Source organism: Myotis lucifugus, unplaced genomic scaffold (genome assembly GCF_000147115.1).
Source record: "Myotis lucifugus unplaced genomic scaffold, Myoluc2.0 scaffold_412, whole genome shotgun sequence".
NCBI lineage: Eukaryota > Metazoa > Chordata > Mammalia > Chiroptera > Vespertilionidae > Myotis > Myotis lucifugus.
This window is the reverse complement of record NW_005871460.1, coordinates 745,440-758,203: the sequence shown is the minus strand read 5'-3', so window position 1 is coordinate 758,203 and position 12,764 is coordinate 745,440. Positions and strand designations below refer to the sequence as shown.

At 43.9% G+C, this 12,764-nt stretch overlaps 1 protein-coding gene across 1 annotated transcript; it reads left to right on the top strand.

The window, feature by feature from the left end:
• Positions 1-221: 221 nt before the first annotated feature.
• LOC111823163 (zinc finger protein 665-like) lies at positions 222-1,666 on the top strand. The gene is made up of 2 exons (XM_023743751.1): positions 222-254; positions 299-1,666. The coding sequence occupies exons 1-2, from the start codon at positions 222-224 to the stop codon at positions 1,664-1,666; spliced, it is 1,401 nt and encodes a 466-aa protein (XP_023599519.1).
• The last annotated feature ends 11,098 nt before the right edge of the window (positions 1,667-12,764 follow it).

Below are 12,764 nucleotides of genomic sequence, written 5' to 3'. Positions count from 1 at the left end.
CAGCTGCAATTTCAACGTGTCCCAGAATCATTTCTCATCGGTAGAGGTTGGGCAGGGTGTCCTTACTGAATCAGGACATCTCCACCTAAAGGGCAGGGACAGTCCAAATGCTATTTTGACACAGGGGATGACATTTCAAAGGACAAAAAATTATTACACCAGAAAAGAATATAAGAAAAACATTACCTGCACCCACACGTTTATTCAGGAAAAAGATTTCAATGCTGGAAGTCAATGTTTTGTGTGCTCTGAATGTGGGAAATATTTTACCAAGTTTTCTAGCTTGTATTACCTACAGCGAAGTGACACTGCAGAAAGGCCTTATCAGTGCAGTGAATATGGGAAAGCTTTTAGCAACAGTAACAGCCTAGGTGATCATGAAGCTTTGCACACTAATGAAAGGCCTTATGAGCGCAGTGAATGTGGAAAATCTTTTACCAATAGCAGTGCCCTCCATTATGATCAGAGAGTGCTCACAGCAGAAAGGCCTTATGAGTACAATGAGCAGGGAAAATCTTTTACCAGGAGCAATAACCTTCATGGTCTTCAGAACTTTCACACTGGAGAAAAGCCTTATATATGTAGTGAATGTGGGAAAGCTTACACCTATAGGACTAAACTTTTACGTCATCATTATAGAGTGCACAGTGCAGAGAGACCTTATCACTGCAGTGAATGTGGGAAATCTTTTATCACCAGCAGTAAACTGAGTTGTCATCAGATACTTCATACAGGAGAAAAGCCGTATAAATGCAGTGAATGTGGGAAATCTTTTGCCACTAAGGCCTACCTTCACAGTCATCAGAGAGTTCACACAGGAGAAAAGCCTTATAAATGCAGTGAATGTGGGAAATCTTTTGCCACTAAAGCCCACCTTCACAGTCATCAGAGAGTTCACACAGGAGAAAAGCCTTATAAATGCAGTGAATGTGGGAAATCTTTTGCCACGAAGGCCCACCTTCAGAGACATCAGAGACTTCACACTGGAGAAAAGCCTTTTAAATGCACTGAATGTGGGAAATCTTTTACCACTAAGTTTCAACTTCATTGTCATCAGGGAGTTCACACAGGAGATAAGCCTTATAAATGCACTGAATGTGGGAAATCTTATACCAGTAAGACTGACCTTTGTACTCATCAGAGAGTTCATACAGGAGAAAAGCCTTATAAATGCAGTGAATGTGGGAAATCTTTTACCAGTAAGGCCCAGCTTCGCTGTCATCAGAGAGTTCACACTGGAGAAAAGCGTTATCACTGTAGTGAATGTGGGAAGTCTTTTATCACCAGCAGTGATCTTTGTCGTCATCAGAGAGTTCATACAGGAGAAAAGCCTTATAAATGCAGTGAATGTGGGAAATCTTTTACCACTAAGGGCCACCTTCGCATTCACATTCAGAGAGTTCACACTGGAGAAAAGCCTTATAAATGCACTGAATGTGGGAAATCTTATACCAGTAAGACTGACCTTTGTACTCATCAGAGAGTTCATACGGGAGAAAAGCCTTTTAAATGCAGAGAATGTGGGAAGTCTTTTATCACCAACCGTAATCTTGGTCATCATCAGAGAGTTCATACAGGAGAAAAGCCTTATAAATGCAGTGAATGTGGGAAATCTTTTACCACTAAGTTCAACCTTCACAGTCATCAGAGAGTTCACACTGGATAAAAGCCTTATTAATGTAGTGAAGGTGAGAAATATTTTGCAGGTCGCAATGGTCTCCAATGTCATCTAAGTTCATACAAGAGAAAAGCCTTATAAATGCAGTGACTTTGGGAAATTTTATACCAGTAGCACCAACCTTCGCTGTCATCAGAATTCATACAGGAGAAATTGCTTATAAATGCAGTGAATGTGGACAGTCTTTTACAACTGACTCTCACCCTCATTGTCATCAGAGAGTTCACACAAGAGAAAGTCCTAATGAGTGTAATTAATATGAGATATCTTTCTGTCCAATTTGTAAATTCGCTTTGCACAAAAGAGTTCAAATGTGAAAAGTTTCTCAGATGTGTTGAAAATGTAGTTTCTTAGTTAGGACTTAACAATTGTATAAGAAAATATGTGAAGTCTCATTAGTCTGTTTAGCGCATACATTTAATCACCTATATCATGTAACGTACCCGCAACTATTTTTGCTCTTCTGTTTTCTTGTTTGTATGTTGTAACCGTATGTATCTATGTTGGACTGTTAAACATACAAAGCTGTCATGCCAGGTCTGTGTCATTGCATATTTCAGTTGTTGAAGATGTTTCACCTGAACCACTTATAAAGGCCCCTACAGATGGCCTCAATCACCATCCTCATGGGCCCAGGGAAGCTAATTCTGTTGTCTAATTTGTTGAAGAAAATGAGGAATACCTGGGCCCTTTGTGTTACTTGTTTCTCTGTCCTGATTTGCCACATAGGACTGATTACTGTTGGCCCCAGTAAACATAATCTTGCAGAGGACCTGCCATTTTCAGGGACAGTATTTCTGTAAATGCCAATGAGTGCCTAAGTAACCAATGAAAGAAATGCCAGTCTCACGGCTCTTTCTTTGCAAAATAATGTTTTTCCCTAAGACTTCTTTAATGTTGGGTGTTCAATTGACTCCATAGGTTAGTTTATAAGGAGATATGGGCTCTCCAAGCATGATGATGTGAAAAACTTATATGGGGTCTCAAACATTTTTGTCTTTGGGGGAATACTATGGTGCAGAAATTAGCTCAGCAGTTTTTGCCAAATTTGCACTGCTGCCCATAATTTCCCAGGAAACACTGTAGTCTCTCTAGTCCTCATGTGAAGCTGGATGCCTTGAGACACAGAGACCACTCCGAAGAGCGTGTAGCTGTGACAACCTCAGGTATGTTTTCTAGCAGCTTGAATGCTTTTCTTGTTTTCAAGGAATGCTAAGACATTTGAAGGGAACCTCCTGTCCAGGTCTTGCAGAGGGCCATGTGCCATAATGCCTACAATTGCATGGGTGATGGGCACTGGTTTCAGGACCATTGCAGTGACTTAATTCCTGTTGGACCAGACTGCAGCCCATTAGATGGAATGGTCTTCATCTAAACCTGCACCAAGAAATGTTTTTGAGGAAAAGACTATAGGAGCCGTGTGTACACAGATCTGAGGAACATCTGGTATGTTTTTCTTCTGTGAAGCAGTCTTTGTCCTTGATTACAATCAAGATGTTTTGTGTCTTCCTGTAGCTTCTCAGATGTTCCCATCAGAGCCATTGGTGCTCTGGCAGCAAAACTAAGAGGAAAACAAAGGGTGTCTTGAATTCAGAGATGTGGCTTCCATGAGCCAGCCAGCATTTTCGGTTTGGTTCTGTGGTCGGCAAACTGCGGCTCTTTGGCCCCTTGAGTGTGACTGTTCCGCAAAATACCATTCGCGGGCGTGCGCATACAGTGCGATTGAAACTTTGCGGCCCATGCACAGAAGTCAGCTTTTGGCCTGGGCGAGTCTATTTTGAAGAAGTACTGTTGATATTTGGTTCCGTTGACTACTGGGTTTGCCGACCACTGGTTTGTGTGAAAGTACTTCATTGTTTGTTACATTTTCTGTCACTGAAATGAGACTTGCCCAGAGGGCATAAGAATGTGGATTGAATATAGAGTTGAAAAACCTGTTGGTACAAAATAGGTGAATGTACATTTCTTTTTATCTTTAGCCATTTTATAACAGCAGTAATGCGTAAATTATATGTGTTAAGGATACTGTTTTATAAATCTTGACATGTGCATGAAACTGAAACCATCATCTACTTCTATAAAAACCATGGGTGGTGTTTATCACGACCATCAGAATCCCGACCAAGCAGAAGGAAGTCAGTCCTGCAGGGGTTGTCTTGGCGATGGCTGCTCCCTCCCCGCAGCTATTTCCGGTGAGGGCGGGGTTTGAGGCAGGAACCCGCCCACGGAGCATGGACCCACTGAATCCAGGGTCGCTTTGCCAAGGGCTGCACCCTCCTGGAGCTGTTTGGGTGCAACATCAAGCCAGAAGCTTGACCAAGCTGAAGGAAGTTAGTCCTGCAGGGGTGGTTTTGGCAACGGCTGCGCCCTCCTTCAAGCTGTTTCCTGGAGCTATTTCCAGTGAGGGCGGTGTTTGAGGCAGGAACCCGTCCTAGGAGCGTGGACCCACTGAATCCTGGGTCGTTTTGCCAAGGTCTGCACCCTCGCCAGCTGTTTCCCGTGTGGCCTGAGGGAAGAACCCACCCTCAGAGCACCAGGAGCACCCAGATGCAGTCAGTCCTGGATTGCTGAAGTGGAGAACACAGCATGGTAGAACTCTGGGTCTGGCTTAACCGGGGGTATGGCTGACCTTCAAACCAGACCCAGACAGTAGAAAGGAGGGAGCCCCCATTCCTCACAAAATCCGCTCTTGGATAGCTTGCTCTCAGTGGCCTGACAGCCATGAAGCCCGTTCTCCTGCATCCCGGACCTTGACAGGAGAGAGGAGGGAGCCACTTTCCTCACAGAATTGACAGGTGGCCAGTTTTCTAATAAATTCCCTTTTTAAAATATATATATATATTTTATTGATTTTTTTACAGAGAGGATGGGAGAGGGATAGAGTTAGAAACATCAATGAGTGAAAAACATCTATCAGTTGCCTCTTGCACACTCCCCACTGGGAATGTACCCGCAACCCAGGGACATGCCCTTGACCGGAATGGAACCCTGGACCCTTGAGTCCATAGGCCGATGCTCTATCCACTGAGCTAAACTGGTTAGTGCAATTAATTCCCTTTTAATGTGCATGAATTTCGTGCCCTAGGCCACTAGTTCTACTCATAATACTGATCATATCTATGACTGTGTAGTTGTTTCATGACCTCGTTTAATCTGTCCCTGTTCTTCACAGCTTTCCTGGTAACCAGGAATTTACATTCCATTTTAGTACTTACCTTTGCTTCTTCTAAGTTTTTCCTGCTTTAATTTATATTTCATAAATTCTTTGACATTTATTAAAGATACATTAGTAAGTCATCTTTTTTATAAATATTCTTTTTGTTGTTGTTAATCCTCACCAGAGGATATTTCTTCATTGATTTTTTTTGGAGAGTGGAAGAGAGAGGGAAAGACAGAAACATCGATGTGAAAGAAACACATCTATTGGTTGCCTCCTGCATGAGCCTGGACTAGAGCCCGGGCTAGGAAGGCGTCTTGAACCAAGGTACATGCCTTTGCTGGAATCAAATCTGGACCCTTCGGTCTGTAGGCCTATGCTCTATCCAGAGACAAACCGACTAGGGCCCTGGTAGATATTCTTATCTTTGAATATATCACCATCATGTGTCCATTTTAATAAATATTTGGTTATTTCTAATAAAGCTGGTACAAACATTTTTGTATAATTCTTCATATGGATTTAAGTGTTATTTACCTTTGTCAATCAGACATCTTCCCAGGGCTTCGGGGTGCAAAAGGGGCACAGCCCGGGATGAAGGCTGCCCTCTGTGTGCAAGAAAGTCGGGGACCAGGCCTGTACTTTAAAGATATTCTGTAATTTTGTGATTCTACCTCACTGTTGTTTGATTGTATTTTTTTTTAAATAAATCTTTATTGTTCAGATTACATTTGTTCCTCTTCCCCCCCCCCATAACTCCCCTCCTTCCAGTTCCCACTCCACCCTCCGCCCTCACTCCCCACCCACTGTCCTCATCCATAGGTGCACGATTTTTGTCCAGTCTCTTCCCGCATCTTCCATTCACCTTTCCCCCCCCAAGAATAGTCTGTCCATTCCCTTTCCATGTCCCTGATTCATTATAATCACCAGTTCATTCTGTACATCAGATTATTTATTCACTTGATTCTTAGATTCACTTGTTGATAGATGCATGTTTGTTGTTCACTATTTGTATCTTTACCTTTTTCTTCTTCCTCTTCTTAAAGGATACCTTTCAGCATTTCGTATAATACTGGTTTAGTGGTGATGAACTCCTTTAGCTTTTCCTTATCTGTGAAGCTCTTTATCTGACCTTCAATTCTGAATGATAGCTTTGCTGGATAAAGTAATCTTGGTTGTAGGTTCTTGGCATTCATCACTTTGAATATTTCTTGCCACTCCCTTCTGGCCTGCAAAGTTTCTGTTGAGAAATCAGCTGACAGTCGTATGGGTATTCCCTTGTAGGTAACTGAGTTTCTTTCTCTTGCTGCTTTTAAGATTCTCTCTTTGTCTTTTGCTCTTGGCATTTTAATGATGATGTGTCTTGGTGTGGTCCTCTTTGGATTCCATTTGTTTGGGGTTCTCTGCGCTTCCTGGACCTGTAAGTCTATTTCTTTCACCAGGTGAGGGAAGTTTTCTGTCATTATTTCTTCAAATAGGTTTTCAATATCTTGCTCTCTTTCATCTTCTGGTACCCCTATAATTCTGATGTTGGTACGTTTGAAGTTGTCCCAGAGGCTCCTTACACTATCTTCGTATTTTTGGGTTCTTTTTTCATTTTGCTTTTCTGGTTGGGTGTTTCTCGCTTCTTTGCATTTCAAATCTTTGACTTGATTCTTGCCCTCCTCTGGTCTGCTGTTGGGAGTCTGTATAATATTCTTTATTTCAGTCAGTGTATGCTTACTTTCTAGATGGTTCTTTATCACACCATCGAGGGTCTCATTAGATTTCGTGTACATCTCATCAAGTTTATCGAGAGACTCTAGAAGCCTCTTGAGAGACCTCAAAAGTGTGGTTCTGAACTCAATATCCTCCCTTGATAGTTTTGTCCTGTTTCTTTGTCTCCGCATTTTTTACGCTTTCTTGGTACACCCCCCAGTGGTCTCTGTACGCAGACTTGTTGTAGTTAAGCCCTGATTGCTGTAGTTAATACTAGAGGGATTTGACCACCAGGCTGACTGGCTGTGAGAAACAGCTATGTGGAAAACTTCGGTCCTCTGGGGAGGTGCTAATCTAGCCTTTGCCTGAGGCTATCGGGCAAATGGCTGTGCGCAGGGCTTGGGCGGGGCGGGGCGGGCTCAACGGGGCGGGCGGAGGGAGCAGTTATGGCCACTCTCAGTCCGGTTCCCAGAGGCTCTGCTTCTCAGAACCCCGGCCGCCGCTGCCAACCTCGGAGAGAAAGCTGCCCTCAGATTCCAACTTATGCCGGACAATTCCGCTTCTCCCGTCTGAGTCTGAGTCCCTAGAGACTCGCCCGGATCTGGAGCCCAGAGTCTGAGACTCACTCCCGACCGAAAACGGCAACCGCGCCCTCAGCCACCAGCCCGCTTTCGCACGCACCTGGGTACCTTTGTATTTTCCACACTGCGCCTCTTCTGAGCCTCGGTTTGCTGTTCTCTTTCCTTCTAGTTGAAGAGCCTCTCCTCAGCCAGCTTTCCTGTGGTTCTGGGTGATGTCTATTCCGTCTTTTAGTTGTATTTTTGAAGTGGTTGTGTGAGGCAGCAGTCTCAGGTGTTTACCTATGCCGCCATCTTGGTTCCGAGCTGATTGTATTTTTTGTAAGAATTTTTGGTGAGCCTTTTCTCAAAAGTCTTATGCGGTTTGTTTCTTTTTTCGTATTAGAATAATACTTGTTAATATTTTTTAAATAAATATTTTAATTGATTTTAACAAACATTTTCATTGCTTTCATAGAACAAAGGGGAGGGAGCAAGAGATAGGAACACGATTGTTGAGAAGACAGCTGGCATGGCTCAGTGGTTCCATAGGGACCCATGAATGAGGAGGTCATGGTTCCATTCACAGTCAAGGAGGATGCCTGTGTCCTGGCTTCATCCCCAGTGTGGGGCATACAGGAGGCAGCTGATCAGTGATTCTCTCTCAGCATTGATTTTTCTCAGTCTCAGTCTCCTTGCAACTCCAGCCTCTCCCTGTTGAGACATTCTCAGGTAGGCACTTCTCACTCCCCTGATGCCCACAAGCACCTTTGTCTTTGGGTGCATTTTAATAAGAAATGGGACCTACAAAAAGCCACTGACTCCTGCAGGGAGGCAGGTGCTGTGGGCACTCAGTTGTCATTGTGGTGGGCACCATCTGGGAATCTCCAGCAGACTCACTAGAGCTCCCTGAGTCTCAGGTGGCTGAATGTGACATGCAGATGATTGATGGCGCTTACTCTGGCCTTCCAAGATCAATACAAGAAACAAGGTGAGTACTTGTTGCCAGGGTTCCAGGGTTAGATTTTTGAGCATTTTCTCTTAATTCTCACAACAACCTGGACAACTAGAAACTCCTATCATATTGCTGAAAAACATCAGTATCTGAGAAATGAAGTCAGCTCTCCAAATTTACACCACAGACAAGTGTCAGATTCAAGGGCTGGATTTTTTTAAGTATATTTTATTGGTTTTTTTACAGAGAGGAAGGAAGAGGGATAGAGAGTTAGAAATATCGATGAGAGAGAAACATCGATCAGCTGCCTCCTGCACACCTCCCACTGGGGATGTGCCTTCAACCAGGGTACATGCCCTTGACCAGAATCGAACCTGGGACCCTTCAGTCTACAGGTCGCTGCTCTATCCACTGACCCAAACCAGTTAGGTCAGGGCTGGATTTTTAACCATTATTTTCTGCAGCATCAGACACAGTCTCTACCAATGATGTGCAGCCCTCACTGGAGCAGGTATAGTATGAGTACCACAGTGGTTCAGCTGCAACTCCTATTTCCATGGTTTCAGTTAGGCCTTTCCAACCATTCCCTTTACACCTCTGAGTACTAACCCTTGGCCTCCCTGTGTTCAGGGGAACGCCATCATTTCTCAGCTGCAGTGGTTTCTCTAGGGAAACCTTCTTTCAGAGTAAGCTGCTGTTCGTCTGCCTCCCCTTTGATCCCGGAAAAGAGTTTGACCCACATGATACCTGGGTAATTTGGGCTGGTCTCTGTACCTTCACCCACATGTTGGGTGTCATGCTGTGATCCCACGCACTGCGATGATTTTCTTGCCTCAGTTTGACCTTCAAATGATTTTCCAGTCTCTTCCCGCATCCCCCTCACTCCTTTCCCCCCCAAGAATAGTCATTCCACTCCCTTTCTATGCCCCTAATTCTATTATAATCACCAGTTCATAGTGTTCATCAGATTATTCACTTGATTTTCAGATTCACTTGTTGATAGATGTGTATTTGTTGTTCATAATTTGTATCATTAACTTTTTCTTCTTCCTCTTCTTAAAGGATACCTTTCAGCATTTCATATAATACTGGTTTGGTGGTGGTGAACTCCTTTAGCTTTTTCTTATCTGTGAAGCTCTTTATCTGACCTTCAATTCTGAATGACAGCTTTGCTGGATAAAGTAGTCTTGGTTGTAGGTTCTAGGTATCCATCACTTTGAATATTTCTTGCCAGTCTCTTCTCGCCTGCAAAGTTTCAGTTGAGAAATCAGCTGACAGTCATATGGGTGCTCCCTTGTAGGTAACTGACTTTGTTTCTCTTGCTGCTTTTAAGATTCTTTCTTTGTCTTTTGCTCTTGGCATTTTAATGATGATGTGTCTTGGTGTGGTCCTCTTTGGATTCCTTTTGTTTGGGGTTCTTTGTGCTTCCTGGACTTGTAAGTCTATTTCTTTCACCAGGTAGGGTAAGTTTTCTGTCATTATTTCTTCAAATAGGTTTTCAATATCTTGCTCTCTCTCTTCTTCTGGCACCCCTATAATTGGGATGTTGGTGCACTTGAAGCTGTCCCAGAGGCTCCTTACACTATCTTCGTATTTTTGGATTCTTTTTTTCATTTTGCTTTTCCAGTTGGGTGTTTTTTGCTTCTTAGTATTTCAAATTGTTGACTTGATTCTTGCGATCCTCTGGTCTGTTGTTGGGATTCTGTATATTATTCTCTATTTCACTCAGTGCATGCTTAATTTCTAGGTGGTCCTTTATCACACCCTCGAGGGTCTCATTAGATTTCTTGAGGATCTCACTATATTTATCAGCAGTTTCTAGAAAATTCTTGAAAAGCCTTAAAAGTGGGGTTTTGAACTCTATATCCAGTAGTTTGCTTTCCTCCTTTTCTGTCATTTGTGTCCTTTTTCTTTGTCTCCGCATTTTATATGCTTCCCTTTGTTGATAAAGTGGTTTTCTGCGCTAAGTATCCTCTAGGGCCCCGTGGTTCAGCCTCCCCAATTACCTGGGGAGGTTACTCTTGGTGCACCCTCTTGTGGTCTTTGTGCACAGTCTTGTTGCAGTTAAGCCTTGATTGTTGTAGGTATCACTGGGAGGAATTGACCTCCAGTCCAATTGGCTATGAGAATCTGCTGTGTCTGCAGTTGGAGAACTTCTGTGCTGGAGACACCCCTCCCGGGCAAGACTTGCTTCAGTGGGGCTTTGGTGCTCCCTGAGACTGCCCCCTGAGTGTGTCCTTTACGGTTCCATGGAGCTGCAAACTGGATGGTCCCACTCTGACCTCTGGGTTTCCTGGCTCCTGGATCTCTAGGGAGGTCCTAATCTAGCCTCTGCCTTAGGCTATCCAGCAAAAGCCTCCCTGTAGGGCTTGGGCGGGGCGGGTCCCAGGGTATCAACAGGGCGGGGCTAGTGGTTATGGCTGCTCTCAGAGGCTCTGCTTCTTAGTGTCTGGGCAATCTCTGCATGCCCCTCTGAAAGAAAGCTGCCCTCGAGTTACATGGAGGGGTGTCAGCATTTACAGGGACAGAGTTGACTGAAGACAGATTTACAAATAAATTTAGAGCCAACCCAGAACACAGCAAGCTAGAGCTTTCTTGTTGCTGCCAGAGAACTGAAGAAAATGCTCAGTGGCTTTGTTTGGTATGTATGTGTGAGTGTGTTTGTGTTTCTTTAATCTTCAGCCAAGGGTGTTTATTCTCTCTCTCTCTCTCTCTTTGTTTTTTACCCTCCCTCGAGTTCCATCTGAGATTCTGCACTCTCTTCCATGCTTCCCTGTCTCTGGATCCACTCCATTCTTCAGTTAATTTTGTTAATTTGGTTTCATCCATGTGTGTGATCAAGAGATGCTTTTCTTTCTCTGACTGACTTCTTTCACTTAGCAAGATGCTCTCCAGGTCCCTCCATGCTGTGTGAACGGTTAAGAAATACTTCCTTTTTACCGCTGCGTAGCATTCCATGGTATAAATGTACCACAGCTTTCCTATCCACTCTTCTACTGATGGACATTTGGGCTGATTTTAAATCTTAACTATTGTAAATTGTGCTGCTATGAACATAGCAGTGCATACATTCTTTCTGATTATTGTTTCAGGCTTATTAGGATATATTCTTATTAGTGTGATAATAGGGTCAAATGGCAGTTCCATATTTAATTTTTTTTAGAAAACTCCCTATGTTTTCCATAATGTCTGCACCAGTCTGCATTCCTACCAGCAGTGTACTAGGGTTCCCTTTTTACCATATCTTCACCAGCACTTGTCCTTTGTTACCGGTAGCCATGCTGACCGTTGTGAGGTGGTATCTAATTGTTGCTTTAATTTGCATCTCGATGATCAGTGTCTTTCACCATTTTTTCACATGTCTCTTGGCCATCTCATCCACATTGCAGCCCAGGCAGAGCTGACACTTCGAATGACCCCAGAAGCAGATGCTCTTAAATAGTGATGTCTGTTTTGAGACATTAACTTCGTTCAATGGAGGCAGGTTAGATGAGTTAGACACTTGAGCAAACTCTGCAAGCTACATTTAGCCTGAAGGAGACAGATGCCTAATGGCCTGATGCCGGGAGCCGGTCCATCCTTGCTGTTTCAAGGGACCTGGCATATATGGCATACTGTTCTTAATATGTTTGCTCACCTTCTTGGTGCTACGTGTTTTAACCAAGGTCACCTCTCCGAGAAAGGTTGTTTCCCCAGGTAGGGATTTTCCCCTGAAGTTAGGAAGGGGATACAACCCCTTAACTAAGTGCCAGGCGGGTAGTTAATCACTTTAACTACAAACAATCACACTTAAGCTATATAATCTTTACTTCCTGGAATGGAGATAAGAAACACCCTAACCTTTGGAATAGAGATTGATAGGATTGGAATCAACTGGCATAAATACAGATGTAACAAGACAATAAAAGACAGAACCTAGAGACAGGACTTGGCTGGAGATCCTATACAGAACCTAGAGACAGGACTTGGCTGGAGATCACACACAGAACCTAGAAACAGAACCCAGCGAGAGAACCTGGAGACAGAACCTAGAGACAGAACCTACACAGAACCTAGACACAGAACCTAGAGACAGGACTTGGCTGGAGATCCTAGACAGAACCTAGAAACAGAACCTAGCCAGAGAACCCAGAGAACCTACAGACAGAACCTGGATAGAACATGGCAAGAGAACCTGACTAGATCCTAGCGACAGAACCTGACTGGAGATCCAGGCTAGAACCTGCCTGGAGAACCTAGAGAGAACATGGCAAAAGATCCTGGACATAACCTGGCTACATAACCTGGCCACAGAACCTAGAAACAGAACCTAGCTAGAGAACATGGGCATAGAACCGGGCTAGAACCTGGCTGAAGAACCAAGAGACAGAACTTAGAAATAGAACCTAGTGAGAGAACCCAAAGAAGAACCTAGAGACAGATCCTACACAGAACCTAGAGGCAGAAACTAGAGACAGGACTTGGCTGAAGAACCTAGACACAGAACCTAGAGACAGGACTTGGCTGGAGATCCTGGAGGGAGAACATCGCTATGCTGATCAACTGAATGCTACCTCCGTGTCCTTCCTTCTTCGCCGACTCCGTCCACACCTTTGTGGACCCCTGGACCTGCTGGGGTTGGACCCCAGCAGCCTGAAAGAAGACACAATGCCTGCCATTCAAAAAAGAGCTGGTCCTGAAGAAAGATATGCAAAACCAGCAGCTAAAGGAAGCCATGCG